This window comes from Pleurodeles waltl, chromosome 11 (assembly GCF_031143425.1).
Source record: "Pleurodeles waltl isolate 20211129_DDA chromosome 11, aPleWal1.hap1.20221129, whole genome shotgun sequence".
NCBI lineage: Eukaryota > Metazoa > Chordata > Amphibia > Caudata > Salamandridae > Pleurodeles > Pleurodeles waltl.
The window spans coordinates 968836554-968854350 of record NC_090450.1 but is presented as its reverse complement, the minus strand read 5'-3'; the positions used below and the strand labels follow the sequence as shown (position 1 = coordinate 968854350).

Here is a 17797-nt window from a genome sequence, read left to right as displayed (position 1 = left end):
AGAGATTGCACTTTTAGTAAGCACTGCCCACCCAAGACTTGGGCACAATTCTCCCAAGTCTCCCTGCCATTAATTCACCAGTGGTGTGGGCACTTCAGTGTTGGCAGGTTCTGCAGTGCTGAGGGTGCCCTTTGTGAGAATACAGCATTTAGTAGTTGGCCTCATACTAGCCCTAGAGATGTGCTTCTTTAAGATGCCCAAGCTGCGTGTGTGTTTGGACCCTGCTGCATTAATTGGGCTTCTACAGTAAAAATGCTTTGAGGTCTGTGGGTGTCCACCAGTTCTCAGATCCAGAGTCCATCCAGAGAGCTCTCAATATACATGCTGGGAATGCTTGTGGGCCATAAGACATGATGGTCCAGGCTCCAGATCTAGGAGGATCCTCGTCCTTTTCAGATCTTGTCTTCAGAACATTACATATGGCTGAAAATGCACTTCTGTATTTTTGTGGGTTACGTTTATTATTAATCCCTATTTCTCCGACATCAGCATTATGGTGAATTTCTTTCCCAGAATGCCACCTACCTGCAGAACAGAACTAATATAATGTATATGCTTCCCTACTCTTCAACTCTCTATCTAAAAGCCAGGAATGCTCCAAGCATCTGTCATCTAATCTGTTTTTTAGTGCACATATGAAACCGAAATTAATCAATAGTTTTGCTCTTAAACCTGCTACAACCATGCAGATGGCACAAATGATACTCAAATATACAAACCTTAAAAACTTTGGCAAATCAAAACTCAATAGCTAGTTCACAGTTTTATACCAATGGATGAGTTGGTGGAACCATATCAAACTAAACATATCAAAAATGAAAGTGCTGCCCTGTGGAGAATGGAAAGTTAGATTTGTTAGACCTCTGACAGAGGGAACTAAGCCCACAGACAAAAATATCTGAGGAAGTGTAAAATCTTGTAATTACCATGGACTCTGTACTCACTATGAATGCTCAAGTAGACCGTCAACTCTAAATTGTCTTTCTACTTTATGGAAACACTTTGACACCTTTTTCCACATCCTCGATTTCCACAAAAGGAACAAGCAGCATCTTTCATTGTTTCAAACATGCTTTATGCACATGGACTATTTTAGGGAACTCTGCCCTCAACCATGAAAAGACTCCAGAGAATTTAGAAATTGGCTGCAAGACTGGTTTTACATATATAATTGCAGGCACGTATATCTGAAGGCTGGTTCTCTGGTTCTCTGGCTACCCGTTGCTAGAAGATCTTCAGTCAAACTATTGCCTATCATTCAAAAGATGCCTAACTATAAAGGTCTGGAATTCTTCCAGATGAAAATTAACAAAAACTCTCAATCTAGGGACTTGAGTTCCAGGCTAGCTTTGGGATTCAGTTTTCTCCCTAACCAAAAAAACTCTCCTCTGTACATGCTCCGACTTTCTTTTTGCTCTCACTTCTGCGCATCATGTGAATGTACTACAGGCACTGTCCATGCAACATCCCTACTCCACTTTCGTCCTAGGCTGTATGCTGTTGCATAGTCACCCCACATTCCTGCTAAAGGTATTGTTTCCATTTCAAATGGATCACCCGATAGCTCTGCTGATTTTTGCTCCTCTGGCCCAACCATCGAAAGAGGAGGTGGAGGGGCTCCACTTGCTTGACACTATGAATGTTGAATTTCTGCACTGGCCATAGACAAGGCCATTGTGTGGATGATCTGCTCTTCGTGTGGCTCACTGGAACCAAGAAATGCACGGCTGTGCAAAAGAGGACCCTTTCCAAGTTTACATTCCTCTGCATCAAAATCTGCTACTCGCTTGTGAAGGGCTCCAGAAGGCCTGTGAGCTTATTCCACCAGTGCATAGGGTTTGGAAAGAGGGGTGCTGGGTATGGATATCTGCCCGTCTGTGATGTGGGCATTGGTGCACACGTTCACAGAACACTACTGCCTTGGCAGCCAGGTATGACGGGAGGGCCATTTTATCTGCTTAGACCTGCTAGACTTCTGAGTCCACTCATCAGACCCTCCACCCTTTGTGAGGTACTGCTGTGATATCTATTCTACAGGTGATAAGTCTGCTGTTATGTGTAGCTATCAGAAGAACAAGTAATTTACCTTCAGTAATGTTTGAAGAACTCAGCGTAAGAGGGCACGGAAGGAGAAAGCTTGAGAAACCAATATCAGTGTGCATGAGTGGAACTTGTGCAGCTCTGCTCGATCTTTTCTGGGGTATTATGAAATGTCCGCGGAGTCATATGGCAGGACCTACAGATGTACGGGAAGCATTGCTGAGAAATTCTTCAGATGCGGCACCTGGGAATATGCTAAAGATGAGGAATCTGCAGTTGGAGTATCCACAGCAAAGTGCGTTACCAAAGGTAAGTAATGTGTTCATTTGTGCTCCTAGGGCACCACTGATGAACAATCGTATCCAGCGCATATACTGGCCAATAGCCCAGGCCTTCCCCAGGAGTGAAAGAAAGTTGTTATAGCACAGGAGTCATTTTACTTTCTGCTTTTACACTTCTTCCAAGTTCAAACTTCATAGGGCAAAAAATTATCATTGCTTGGGATTGGCCACATCATTGGTGGCACCTGGAATTTTAACTCCTACAATAGAAACTGCTTAGGAAATCTGTTTCCATTCCAAATTGTCACTCCATGATGGTAAGTATCATGTCTAGATCCTTCACCACAGTCTCATCACTTCATATGGCTCCCGGATACATGCAGTACAGACATTTGTAGATCCAGCTCAGGCTGGTGGGCCCTTGGGGATCAGAGGAGGGGGCTGTTGAAAGGTATGCTATCATTAAGAATTCAAGTTTTCTTCACGTAGCTGAGGCTATTTTGTGTTCCTGTTCTGCTCAAGTGCATCCTTCCCAGATGAGTTTTCATCCTATTCTATGAAGTGCCCTTTACAATTCACCTTGATACTACCAGAGACAGATATAAAATGAGTTATTTATTAACTATAGTGCTACCTGTCCTGGATTGGCCCAGTGAAATTATTGCATGGTTAGATGGATAGTGTCCTGCATGATATATTGTTGTAAAAACCTGATGGACATATTCTAGAATAACCAGGGCGTATACCATTAGAGGGGAGGCAGTTGTTACTCTTGAGGGAATTTTCCTATCAGAAAAATGTGAAGAGGCTAGATATTGTTTAGATTCTGAGTCCAGGGCTGGCAGCTTGGTAGGCCGGACCTCTCTGCTCAGCACGTTTGCTTAACTGATTTCTCGCTTATTGTCGTGTGGCTTTGGTTTAGCCTTCTCCCAGCCAAAGCTGGCTGTACTTCTCATATTCATGACTATTGCTCAAAGAAAGCCCCATGATAAAGACTTGTGATACTAGCTTTCTATTTTGGGGTATTTCGTTTGAATTCACAAGCACACCCCCAGTTCCCCATTCAAGCTGAAGCATTGCGCAAAAGTAGTAGTTTTTACCACCCTCTAACCTTATAAACTGGGAAAATTGAAACCACTCTGTATTCTGGTACAGTGGTACTCATTGGAGCTTTAAAGTGACAGTGCCACATTTCTCTCATTAGAATAGAATGCATTTCCTACTTTATTAATCATCTTTCGGGGCCTTTTACCATCAAAGTGTGATTTTAATTGGATTTTTAAAAACCGTACATACAGCTTGCCGATTTGCATGTTTTCTCCGTAAAAATAATTTAAGGATGAGAAAATGCTCTATTATATAGATTTCTGGATCCTTGTAGGCGGAAATGTTAATGTTCAAGAAAGATCCCCATACCTACAACAAGTAAGTAACCTTTCCATCATCTTATGGCACTTGTTGCTCCTGGTAGTATATACCTCTCCTGTTATATGGCATGTAGCATACCTGTTTGCCTAATCCTGCATCCAGAGCTGCTGCATGTTGGTTTCTTTTGGTGTGTGAACCCTAAAATGGGCCCACATTTATCACAAGTTAAGTACTAGTTAGTAATTATTAAACCAAGCACTTTGTGCCTCAGCTTCTGCGTGAAACCTAACAAAATTGTCTTGCCTAATGTTGCGTTATATCAGGTAGAATAAAGGCTCCTGTATGAAGTCAATAATACAAGTCTACCAAAAGCAGCTTCAAGCCCATCGAGGAGTGGAGTGGCTTCTGATCTGAAAAATGTTTTTTGTTTTCCAGTTCCCTGTACTTATGTCTGTTTCTCTGTCATGGGGGGGGCATACTTGCTGCTAAATTACGCCTTACATCTCAGTCTTACAATATTGATTTATCTCTAAACTCTCTCCCAGTCAGTATTGCATACCTGCAGCTAACTGAAACCATATATAGCTTTTTAAAGTCTGTCTCCATTAAAGAGAATCTTAAAATATCTGGTCAGTCCTGCTTCAAGTAAGGTCTAGACTAGAATGTTGTTCGAATCTTGCCTCCAAAGCAGAGGAGCAGTTGTGTAACTAATATTAATTATCTACATCTGGGGCACGTTGTCGAAATTTAGTTTCTGGCTAGCACTCACAGCCCTTGCCCGTAAGTTTAGCCAAACAGAAGGTTTACAGAATTGGTGGGCTCATGTAGCCATTCCCATTGCTGCTGGAAGGGTTTCTCACAGAAGTGTAAGAACAGACGGCGGCCATTGCTGATGACTTTGCAGTCTTTTGGTTGGTGGAGATGGACCTACATCCACAAACAAATGGCCATTGATATGAAATAGTCAGTTTTGGATCCACAGTCTGCACTGGTGTGTTCAAGCAGAGCATCAGGGCTTGCACCCTGCCTTGTGCTAGATACCATGGGAGCACTTTCTGGTCATGTATGATGATGCATCCTATAGAACTGTTGTATTTGAGTGGCCTACTAGGTACATCTGAACAGAAAGGTTTTTGCTATGCTCTTGTGCACATTGTATATTGTGAAAAATAGTTGAATGGTTTACATGTGTTTTTTTTTTTTTCTTTCTTGGAACTGACCTTGCATGATTCAGAGGGAAGAAGCTTAATTTGGCAAACGTTGCTCTGCGTTGCTCAGTCATATTGTTGCCAAATTATGCCAGTTTACTTGCCATTTTGGTTTGACTGATTATTGTCATTTGTATGGCTGGGATAGTGAATGAAGCTTGTCTCTCAGATATGTTGTCTTTTGGGCCATCAAAAACATATCTTTGGTGCCATTCAGACTTCAAACACCTGACGTCTTGTGCTGCACTGAATAACAGGGACTGGCAGAAGCTACATGGAGGCTGTATGTGACTCACATAGATGGGATGATTTTTTTTTTTTTATAAGACCGAGTAACCTCGGAATTGTGTTTTGGTATGCCAGACAGTGTGCTCTCTCCCCACTTTTGTAATGTCACATGTTTGTGTTAGAAAAAGAATATTAAATATCAGACATTTGGCCTCAGATGCACTGGATGAGGTGTTCTGCATTTTAATTAACGTTGGTGGCAATTTCAACTTGAGATACTTCAGATAAAATATGTATTTATTTGGCTCTGTGATTTTGTATTTTTAAGGCTGCTAAACTTGTATGCAAATGTTCAGTGAGACGCGTGGTTTCTCGTAAGCCGTAATCACAGCAGCATTAATAAAGTGCTCCACTTCACTACTGCTGTGCAGTTGTCTGCCTCCCTTTGTCATCTTCTCCCAGAGAATCATGACAGTGGCCTGTTTTGTGCTTTTTGGGAGGAAAGGCTCACTAGGGGGTCAGATGTTAGGGAGTCTCTTCCTATCTTACCAGGTGCATCTGTTGCTGTGGAGAATGAGTCCACTCAAGTGTCTTCTTGAACTTCACAGAGACCATTTTGAAAGGAAGAGTGGCTGGGAGCCTCTTTGGATACAAATAGTGTAGTTCCAGGTTTCTTCTCCCTCGGTCCTGTGGAATTGGGTGATTTAGTGAACTAGTGTGTTCCTTTCACTTAATGTCTTTGGTGTCTAAAACATTTTCACTCTTGTTTTGTGAAGGTATAATCATCTTTGAGTACATCTGTTTCTCAGCTGCTGTTAGCCAGAATACCAGTTCTGTTAGGGGATGTAGGAAGTTGGCTCTGTATGCACTATTTCAAAGTAAGGAATAGTATGCACAGAGTCCAAGGGTTCCCCTTAGAAGTAAGATAGGGGCAAAAAGAGATAATACTAATGCTCTATTTTGTGGTAGTGTGGTCGAGCAGTAGGCTTATCAAAGGAGTAGTGTTAAGCATTTGTTGTACATACACACAGGCAATAAATGAGGAACACACACTCAGAGACAATTCCAGGCCAATAGGTTTTTGTATAGAAAAATATATTTTCTTAGTTTATTTTTAAGAACCAGAGGTTCAAATTCTACATGTAATACTTTGCATGAAAGGTATTGCAGGTAAGTACTTTAGGAACTTTGAATAATCACAATAGCATATATACTTTTCAAGTAAAACACATATAGCTATTTTAAAACTAGACACAGTGCAATTTTCACAGCTCCTAGGGGAGGTAAGTAATGGTTAGTTCTTGCAGGTAAGTAAACCACCTACGGGGTTCAAGTTTGGGTCCAGGGTAGCCCACCGTTGGGGGTTCAGAGCAACCCCAAAGTTACCACACCAGCAGCTCAGGGCCGGTCAGGTGCAGAGTTCAAAGTGGTGCCCCAAACGCATAGGCTTCAATGGAGAAGGGGGTGCCCCGGTTCCAGTCTGCCAGCAGGTAAGTACCCGCGTCTTCGGAGGGCAGACCAGGGTTTTTTTGTAGGGCACCGGGGGGGACACAAGTTAGCACAGAAAGTACACCCTCAGCAGCACAGGGGCGGCCGGGTGCAGTGTGCAAACACACGTCGGGTTTTCAATTGGAATCAATGGGAGACCAAGGGGTCTCTTCAGCGATGCAGGCAGGGGGGGGGGGGGGCTCCTCGGGGTAGCCACCACCTGGGCAAGGAGAGGGCCTCCTGGGGGTCACTCCTGCACTGGAGTTCTGATCCTTCAGGTCCTGGGGGCTGCGGGTGCAGAGTCTTTACCAGGCGTCGGGATCTGGGAGGCAGGCAGTCGCGGTCAGGGGGAGCCTCGGGATTCCCTCTGCAGGTGTCGCTGTGGAGGCAACTCTGGTTACTCAGTCTCGGAGTCGCCGGGGAGTCCTCCCTGAAGTGTTGTTTCTCCACAAGTCGAGCCGGGGGCGTCGGGTGCAGAGTAGCAAGTCTCACGCTTCTGGCGGGAAACGCAGTCGTTTTAAAGTTGCTCCTTTGGAAACAAAGTTGCAGTCTTTGGTGAACAGGGCCGCTGTTCTCTGGAGTTTCTTGGTCCTTCTAGAGCAGGGCAGTCCTCTGAGGATTCAGAGGTCGCTGGTCCTGGGGAAAGCGTCGCTGGAGCAGTTTCTTCAGAAGGGGGGGAGACAGAAGTAGAGCTGGGGCCAAAGCAGTTGGTGTCTCCGTCTTCTCTGCAGGGTTTTTCAGCTCAGCAGTCCTCTTCTTCTTAGGTTGCAGGAATCTGAGTTCCTAGGTTCAGGGGAGCCCCTAAATACAGAATTTAGGGGTGTGTTTACATCAGGGAGGGCAGTAGCCAATGGCTACTAGCCCTGAGGGTGGCTACACCCTCTTTGTGCCTCCTCCCAAGGGGAGGGGGGTCCCATTCCTATCCCTATTGGGGGGATCCTCCATCTGCAAGATGGAGGATTCCTAAAAGTCAGAGTCACTTCAGCTCAGGTTGCCTTAGGGGCTGTCCTGACTGGTCAGTGACTCCTCCTTGTTTTTCTCATTATCTCCTCTGGCCTTGCCGCCAAAAGTGGGGCCGTGGCCGGAGGGGGCGGGCAACTCCACTAGCTGGAATGCCCTGTGGTGCTGTAACAAAGGGGGTGAGCCTTTGAGGCTCACCGCCAGGTGTTACAGCTCCTGCAAGGGGGAGGTGATAAGCATCTCCACCCAGTGCAGGCTTTGTTACTAGCCCCCGAGTGACAAAGGCACTCTCCCCATGTGGCCAGCAACATGTCTCGAGTGTGGCAGGCTGCTAAAACCAGTCAGCCTACACGGGTAGTTGGTTAAGGTTTCAGGGGGCACCTCTAAGGTGCCCTCTGGGGTGTATTTTACAATACAATGTACACTGGCATCCGTGTGCATTTATTGTGCTGAGAAGTTTGATACCAAACTTCCCAGTTTTCAGTGTAGCCATTATGGTGCTGTGGAGTTCGTTTGACAGACTCCCAGACCATATACTCTTATGGCTACCCTGCACTTACAATGTCTAAGGTTTTGCTTAGACACTGTAGGGGCACAGTGCTCATGCGCTGGTGCCCTCACCTATGGTATAGTGCACCCTGCCTTAGGGCTGTAAGGCCTGCTAGAGGGGTGACTTATCTATACTGCATAGGCAGTGTGAGGTTGGCATGGCACCCTGAGGGGAGTGCCATGTTGACTTACTCGTTTTGTCCTCACCAGCACACCCAAGCTGGCAAGCAGTGTGTCTGTGCTGAGTGAGGGGTCCCCAGGGTGGCATAAGATATGCTGCAGCCCTTAGAGACCTTCCCTGGCATCAGGGCCCTTGGTACCAGGGGTACCAGTTACAAGGGACTTACCTGGATGCTAGGGTGTGCCAATTGTGAAAACAAAAGTACAGGTTAGGAAAAGAACACTGGTGCTGGGGCCTGGTTAGCAGGCCTCAGCACACTTTCAAATCAAAACATAGCATCAGCAAAGGCAAAAAGTCAGGGGGTAACCATACCAAGGAGGCATTTCCTTACAGGGGATCTCCGTTGATAGTCATAAGCACTGAATAATCCTGCCCACATGTGGCAATCCTGAAGCACTTTTCCATAGTATATCTTCTTAAGTGTAGATGTTCGCCTATAGGAACTGGCTACAATGGCCAGATTGATTGGCCAAATTCAGATTGTACTTAACAAAGGGCTACAAAACCCATAAATATATATACTTAAATGCTAATACACTGTAAAACAGCTTAAGACTTTTTTACAAAGCCTTTTTTGTAAACGTAGAGAGGTGAAATATAGCAGGACAGTGTAGTCATATATGCTATAATTATGTGTGTTTAAAACAGCATCAGTGCCTTTAAGGACCCAGGGACCACCAGCATCCCATCATGCCCAGGAGGTGGCAGTTGCTTCAGTTCTTTTTTCCGGCTCCTGGTGACAGAATCTTGGAGAACTGACCTCTGCCTTTTAGGCTTTTTTTTCTTCAAAAATCACCAGTGGATTTTTGTGACAGCAACTTTATTTGACGTTTTTCATCTTTCCCTTAAATTTTCTGACTTTTTCTGACAGAAAATGTTGGCATGTTGTCAAATAAAATGCCTTCTTTATTTGACAAGTGTCCTGCCTGTTGGAAAAAGAAGGCCAAGTCAGATCCTCAAGATGTCTGTATTATTTTTCTTCTACAGAGCCATGTTCCTGACAAATGCCACCACTGCAGGATGTTTTCAAGGCACTCTCTCAGGGTGAGAGAGAAGATTTGCCTCCATGGCACAGACGAGCGACGCAGGTGCACTATGAAGGTGGGACATCAGAACAAGAAGAGGGTCAGTCCTCTACCAGGGCTTTTCCATCTGCCTCTAATGACCCCAGGAGTGAAAGGTCCAAAAAGAGGAGTTCAGCCAAAAAACGTCGACCTGGAACGTTAAGACAAGGTTCTGCACCTACCTGTTTTCTGTCGAGGGCTGGGTGGATGTCAAGAACGTGAAGGTCAACGTTCAGACAGGGTAGGTCAACGCTGAAAACAGTTCCACCATTGAGAAGATGATCAGTGTTGAGGAGAGGGTTGACAATGAGTCAGAGTTCTATGTATGTCAAGGAGTCTGTCGAGGCGTAGGAGGAGGTCGACATCGAAGAGTGTACCTACATTGAGGACATCACTATATAAGTAAAGAAGGAAGTGAAGTTGCATTTATTTCTGCATTTCCTGACTCCTAGTACTCCGGAGTCTACTCCCCACCTATACTGTTGACAGATCCTCCTACTCCTCCGCCACCATCACCTCCACCACCACAGTCACCACTCCTGGCACCTATTCCATCACCGCCAATTCCACCTGCAGACAGCCCCTCTTCTGAGGTCTACAGTCTCTCCACGCAGATCACGTTCAAGAACCTGTCATCATTCGCGCCATTCCAGAAACCACAAATCCCAGCTTTCTTCATCTCATCCATCTTCAAGGTGCTCTTGTTATCATCATAATTCTTCGCGATCGTGACTAAGATCACGCACAAGATCTAGACAACATTCCCATTACTCCTCTTCCTCTTCCACTTCCACATGAAAATATTCACCATTATCAGGCTCGCCACCTCTGTGAATCTTCCTGGTGGGTGACATCACCACCTTCCAAGAGGTCCTGGTGAGAGGGGCTGCAAAGCTCAACATACCAATGTCCATCCTGCCTTCCACGTGGGTCATATTTAAGACACTTCACCATAGGTCTGCGTCATGACCTATCATTCAAATAGTGCCGGGCCTCTTCGAACCAGCACTGGAACTATTCCTGACTCCAGTCTCAGCTAAGCCTGCTCCATATAGGCTACAGTAGAAATATCATTCTCCTCCACCCCTTTCCCCTTCCCCCCCTTCCAAGTAGGGTCCTCTCTTTCTCTGTTCTGACCCACCTCCAGACTATGTGGTCATGTTAGCAGACAAGAAACTACATGCTCCTGCTTCTTCGTATTCTGCACCACCGGACAAGGGGAGCAAGAAGCAGGATTCAGTGGGCCGCTAAGTATGCGGTACAGCTGCAATATCTATGAAGGCAGCAAGTGCTTCCGCTCTTCTTGGAAGGTACAATAGGGCCTTATGGGACCCAATACAGAGGTTTACTGATGATCTACCCAGAGAAAGACGTGAGGATTTCATAGAGATTGTCAGTGAGGGAATGATGGTCTCCAATCAGATCATCAGTGCGGCAGGTGATTCCTCCTTGCACGCGGCACTTGAATATTTTCATGAGTTGGTATTGTGCATGCCCTCTGCCTTAGACACGCAGCCCTCAAAAATGAGTCTCAACAAAGAATCCTCAATCTGCCATTCTCAGGATCCACACTCTTTGGCGGCCACACAGATGATGAAATGGCTCGGATAAAATCCGAAATGGAAACACCCAAGGCGGTGGTCCTGGAAAGGCAAAAAGAACTTCCATTTGGCCTCAAGTCAGCAACCAGAAGATTCTCAATGTGCCTGGTGGTGGTAACTACGGAAATATCAAGTATTCGTCTATCCCTGCTTAGACGATTTGCTCATCGAGGCGCTGAATTCTCAAGAAGCCTGCCTTGATTACCAGTGGACAAGCTTCAAAGATTAGGGCTCCCTACCAACCACGCCAAATCGACATCATCTCCTGTTCAGACGCTGTATATTTTGGGGCCTGCATCAACACTAGTCAAGCAAGTGGGTGTCCTTCGTAGCAGAGACTTATCAGTCCAAAGAAAGGGTCACTCTTTCATGAAAGCCTGTCATCCCACGGTGAGAACAGTGTCATTTCTTCTCGGCTCATTGGCTTCATGCTACTTCTTAACTCCGAATGCCCTTCTCCATATGTGTCTTCTTCAGGAATGTATCAAGGATCAATGGGACCAACTAACTCACAATTGGGAGGACAGGATCACACTCTTCCCCCCCATGCAATGCAGTCTCTGAAATGGTGGTGCTCTCTGAAGAATTTTCTTCAGGGGATGCCCTTCCATCAGGAGATTCCCTCCCAGACCATAGTATCAGACTCCTTGTTATTAGGAGGGGGAGCGCACACGTGTCACCTTCAAATCCAAGAAACATGGTCTCGGAAAGTGATGACGTACGGCATCAATCTCCTCTAACTCTGCACAGTTCACCTGGCGCTGAAAGCTTTTCTTCCATCATTGACAACCCGATACCTGCTTGTTCAGATGGACAACAACACAACAACGATGTACTACCTCAACAAGCAGGCGGGGGGAAAGAGGTCCATGCCTCTATCCCAGGAGGCCCAAATAATCTGGAAGTGGCTCATAGCCAGAGACCCGAGGATCATGGCAACTCTTCTCCCAGGTGTCCAAAATGTGCAAGCAGACTCCCTGACCAGGATACTGCAGGAAAATCACAAATGGGTCCTTCACGAAGACCTTGTAAAATACATCTTCAAGCTTGGGGTGCCTGCACATCCATTTGTTCGGCACAGCAGAAAACAAAAAAAATGCCCAGGCTTCGCCTCAAGGTACTTCCAACCAGGGGCATTGGGGAATGGCCTATGGATCGACTAGTCTGGCAAAAAAAATTTGCCTTTCCTCCGATCCCTCTGATCAGGCATGTCTTTGTCAAGCTGTCCAGCTCAAGAGCCAGAATGATCTTGATTGCTCCAGAGTAGCTATGTGAGTGGTGATTCATGGATCTTCTTCACCAGTCAGAGCGTCCACATCTCAAGCTGCCATGCAGTCCAGATCTTCTAATGAAAGTCAGAGGACAGGTGGTTCACCCCAATCTCTCCTCCTTAAATTTGACAGCATGGCTCCTGAGCTAGTTCAATATGGACACTTGAACCTGCCACAAGTCTGGATGGACGTTACACGGAGGCTAAACGGCCCTCAACTCGTTCAGCCTACTCTTTCAAATGGAAGAGATTTTGCATTTGGTGTTCCAACAGAACGTGGACCCAACAGCCTGCCAGGAAGATGTCCATCTCTCTTACTTACTCTATATGGCAAAACCTGGCTTACAGTTCTCTTCTATAATGGTTCATCTAGCAGCTCTTACAGCCTACAGAAAATGTCCTTCACAAACATTTTTTTTCTCTCAAAATCCCAGTCATAAAAGACTTCTTAGAAGTGTTAAAGAAGGTTTTTCCTCCCATAAGGTGTCTATCTCCTCCTTGGGAGCTCATTATAGTACTCTTTCGCCCCGTGCAGGCTTCCTTTGAGCCCATTCACAAAGTATCCTTACAACACCTTCTGCAGAAAACAGTTTGCCTCATAGCAATCACATCACACGTAGGGGTAGCAAAATCCTGGCGTTGTGTGCTCATGAACCTTGCACCATCTTCCATTCCAATAAAGTTGTGATGAGGAGAAAATATTCCTTCCAAAAATGATTTCCAATGTTCATGTTGACCAGACAGTTACCTTAGCAACCTTCTTTCAGCTTCCTTCCACACTGGCTGAAAGAACACTGATTCCCTTGACTTGAGCCAATTCTTAAAGTTTTATCTACACAAAATATAGGACTTACAGAGATCGGACCAATTATTTACAGTCAAGTCCACACATGCCTAGCTACTTCTAAACAATCCATCTCCCGATAGCCAACAAGACCTTCTCAATTAGACCTTAGGCATATTCTACTAGGGTCAAAGGTGCTACTGCCACGTTAATGAGCAATGTCCCTATAGCTGAAATTTGTAAAGCAGCTACATGGAGATTTGTTCACACATTCACCAAGCATTATTGCCTGGACTTGGATACTAGAACAGATGCTCAAGTAGGACAGGCCTCCCTTAAAAAAGTATTTGCTCAAAATGTCTAGTTTAGTCGTTCCTCTCTTTTCCACCGCTCTTGGTGGGGATGGGCTTCCTACTCTATTCAGTGCTTATGAGTATCAATGGAGATCCCCGGAGTGAGAAGGAATGGTTTCTAACCTGTAATCCCATTTTCCCTTAGGGGAATCTCCATTGAAGTCACAAGCAACCCTCCCACCGCCCTGGTGGAGATGACAGAGGCGATTATGGGACCTACCTATCACTGACACATCTCATCAAAAACAACTGAAGCAACTGCCACCTGCTGGGTATGATGGGATACTGGTGGACCCTGGGTCCTTAAAGGCAGCAGGCGCAGTTTTAAAATCACATGATGAGTCTGTGGGGCTACACTGTCCTGCTTTCCTTCATCTCCACTTTTACAAAAAAGGGTTGGTGAAAGATATTTAAGCTGTTTTACAGAATATTAGCATTAAATTATATATATGCATTGGTTTCTTGGCCCTTTTTTTAACTACAGTTTGAAAAACGTGACCATTGTAGCCTGTTTCTGTAGGCTGCATAAGGTTTTTCTCTTAAGTAGTTCTGCAGGCTTTCCACGAAGAAAGGCGAACATCTACATTTAAGAAGATGTACTATGGTAAATTGCTCTGGGATCCCCACACGTGGGCGGGACTATTCAGTGCTTATGACTTTAATGGTGATTCCCCCAAGAGCGAACTCGGATTACCAGGATGAAACCGTTCCTTCCTTTTGATAGTTACCCCTCCTGTGATGTGGAAAAAAGGTCTGAGAGTATTAGAAACTTATTACGTCTTCATCTTCAAAAAGGCAAACTCTAATTAGAAAAGAATTAGAAAAAAGTATTGTTCACATCACAAACGGTTGAGAGGAACTGCTTTTATTAATCGTTGTAAAGATGGAAGGTACCACAGTAAAGTTCAGTAATGACCTCTGCCACTGGGAGTTCCAGAGACTGGTGTTTTCAGGTTGACCGTCATTTCCTCTGGTCCTCCTGCAGACCCCCCTTCTTTGCTTCTTTTGGAATTTTTCTGGGATTCTATCTCCTCGCTGGAGTCAAAAATTTTTAGGTGGATATGTTCAACCAGCTCGGACATGCTGCTCCCAATAAAATGGACACTGGATCCTTTTCTTGATGGGGCAAAGGAAGAATAGTACTATTTTTGTCAAGTGCAGAAGAAAGTTATGTTTGCTTATTTACAAGGTCTGTCTGCTTTGGGAAACAAGCTCTTGTTCAGGTTGTCTCTGCATCTAGAACCAGTTCAGGACTATAGCTTACAAAATACATCCTATAAGTTTTGTTGCAGCGGAAACCGTACATGAAACAACCAATTGTTTGACAAAGGACCAGGTCATGTGAAGAATGACATCCTAAATGTTTACATTCAAGGCCGTTGTCGGGTGAGGTGTTGACTTTTTGAGATAGAGAATATGCCATTAAATTTGTTTACTGAAGCCCATCTATTATTAAATGAAGTGATGGGTGCATTGTGGGGGTTCGTCTCCTTTCTCTGTAGGGACTCTTACCAGTGCACCTCTGTCCTTGGATTAACTGTGTAGTTCCAGATGTGATCTGCAGTCGTAAGTGACTGGACAACCACTATCCAAGATTGAGGGCATCAGTGCGGCTAAATGTGCCAGGGTCAGAGGCACATCTGATGTTTGTAGCCGGCGAAAGTGCAGGTTTAGGGAGGTGACGTGTGTTTATAATTTTTTAATTTGGATGATTGTGTGTTGGGTCAGCTCATAGCATTGACTGTTTTGAAATTGAATTTGTATCGATACTGGGGTTATGCACTTGACCTACTTTAGCTAGTCTCCAGGTGTATTGGACTAGATGTGGAGATAGGAAATAGTTGATATCAGGAGGCAGTAGCAGTTTTTTCAAGAAGATTAAGTGAGATGAGTTAGGTGGCAGATGGTGCGAAGCCAGAATTGTATCTGTGAGGACAGAAATAAGTGGTGCAGGATTAGATTTGCGTGTCTAGGGCTTTGAAGTTTGGACAAATAGCCGCGATGCATAATTGTCGACTGCCGGGTGAGTGATGTAGAAGTATGGAGTGTTTTAAGTGCTCTGCATTCCAGACATGAAAAAACAACACCCCTGAAGTATTGGTTGAGGGTGGACTCAACCAATTGTAGATTCCTGTCAGAAGCCCAACTGGTTTACACTGACATGGATTTTGTCTCCTGCTTTGTTTCTCAATAAAGCAGGTGTCATTATTGACACAGTTGCACACTTGTTCGCCTTGCAGAAGCATCACATGAGTGAACATGGACTCTGCGTGCCCTTCTCCACACGTTGTGCAGCATTGTACCTTCTGGTTGAAGTTGTTCGGTTGTGCAGGACTTGAACCTCAGTGTTAACATTTTCACACAATAAGCACAAATTATCCTTGAAGACTAGAGGCCATTCATTTCGCATTGTGATCCCCGCCCTCTCAACTCCTTACTGAAACAAACCTGAATTCAGACCAGTGCCATTTCAGGCCTCTTGTGCACTGACGTGCCCATTGACTGCATACCGGGCAGGCCGGTGCACAAGAGGCCTGAAATGGCAGACTTTTGCTTCCTATGCCCTGTCCTGAATACACCCGATCTCTGAAGCCCTAAGCGGGGTCGGGTCTAACCGGGCCTGACCCTGCTTAGCGCGTCCGAGATTGGACTTTGTGGACTTCCACGGAGTTATTAACCAACTCTGCAGAATTCCAGAGAGTGGAACTTGTCAGCTCCACCTACCCCTACTTTTTTGGCACAGAACTATTCTTTAAAAAACTGATGACCGGACGCCTGCTGGCGCCTGTATAAGCCCCGCAAAGTGACTTCCCACGTAGAGCTGAAGCACTCCACCTACCATCATGCAGAGGTACTACTCAAGGGTTTCCTGGTCCCGTCTGGCGCCTGGGGAATATACTAGGGTGAGTAATCAGCAGTTAGAAAGAGTCTCTAGCAGAAAAAGCATTATCGAAGGTAAGTAACTCCTGCATCTGATTTATCACGCAAAGTGTTCGACTACGCGCCTGACTTGTATGATTTGCATGTCCTACTCCATCCAGAATGAATAGTTTACGGTTAAGGTGGCATGTTCTCTCTGGCACTCTGTAACCACCGACCTGCTTTATTCGTCACACTCTCCTGCTTGATTTGATCCTTTTTCCTATTCCAAAACAGGTGGACAAACTTGATGCTGCTGAAAGTCTAAGGAAGGAGGAGGAGCAGGTCGCAGAGCCCACACCCATAGTCTTTGGTAAGTACTTGACCAGAGTGACCAACTTTTATCTCTGTTTAGCCATGTTCAGTGCCATGCGTATGACAAGCTGTAAGAGGGGCGAGCGGGGCACAGACACCGTCTGTGCTACATCTGTAGCTTCATTGTAGTCCACTGATAAAGCTGCTTTAGATCCAGACTTACCTTCTGGGAGTCTGAAAGCTTCGCCTCTGGCTAGTGCCCATGCAACTCCCCAGACCGTGCATTGATGGTACATCGGATACCTGGTACCAACAAGAGCCTCCATGGTATGTGGGCCATTGCTGCAGATCAAATGTTCTTTACGTGATAGTGAGGTTATTTTTAAACTTTATTATTTCGAATGTCACGCTGTCATTGTTAATAAAATGGACCCATTTGCAATGAGAGCTCACGGTTCATAGAAACATGCTGGAAAGGGTCAGAGTTCACCTTACATTCTGGTTGCCACCTTCTTTGTGGCCAGCCCATGGCTCCCCCAGAAAGCCTGAAGCATCTCTGTTTCAGTTGCCAGAGGCATCCCCGTTGCGCTTGCCAGGGGCATCCCCGTTGCGCTTGCCAGAGGCATCCCCGTTGCGCTTGCCAGGGGCATCCCCGTTGCGCTTGCCAGGGGCATCCCCGTTGCGCTTGCCAGGGGCATCCCCGTTGCGCTTGCCAGGGGCATCCCCGTTGCGCTTGCCAGGGGCATCCCCGTTGCGCTTGCCCGAAGTTCCCGTGCATAATACTATGTCCATCACTGCAAGTGCAACTATTTGCAGTTCCATCACAGATTTGGTACCTCTGACTCCATTGAGTCGAGCTTCACCTTAGTAATATTTGTTTCCTATCAGAATTCACCTTTTCATCCAATGGCTATATTGGTGCTGTTGCCTTCTGCCTAACAAAAACTAACCAATTCTGAAGGTTATAAGTACCCTCCTCTAGAATAGACAAACAGGTGAAATGTCTAATTTGGTATATGTGTTGCCTACATTTTGATATTTTCTTGTTCCCTTTCCATTGTCTGTTTTCAGTTGGTTAGATAATTTTGTTTTGCACCAAACCAGAGGTTTTTTTTCTAACAAGTGAAATCAAAAAGCTAATTTGAGGTTTTTTTTTTGTCCGGGTTCCGTAGTAGTTGGCATTAGCCACAGAGGCATCGTACTTTACGACCGGTGCCCCAGGGCGAAGTGTCATTGCTTATTGAAAGC

General features: G+C 45.4%; 1 protein-coding gene across 4 annotated transcripts in view; it reads left to right on the top strand.

Moving 5' to 3' along the window:
* The window catches only part of LOC138266439 (clathrin heavy chain 1-like), a 378407-nt gene that overhangs the window by 295907 nt on the left and 64703 nt on the right, over nucleotides 1-17797 (top strand). For all 4 annotated transcript variants that reach the window (XM_069215209.1, XM_069215208.1, XM_069215207.1 and 1 more), the window contains exon 31: nucleotides 16532-16607. In XM_069215209.1, the coding sequence (XP_069071310.1) occupies nucleotides 16532-16607 (76 nt within the window). The remainder of the gene's footprint in view (nucleotides 1-16531; nucleotides 16608-17797) is intronic.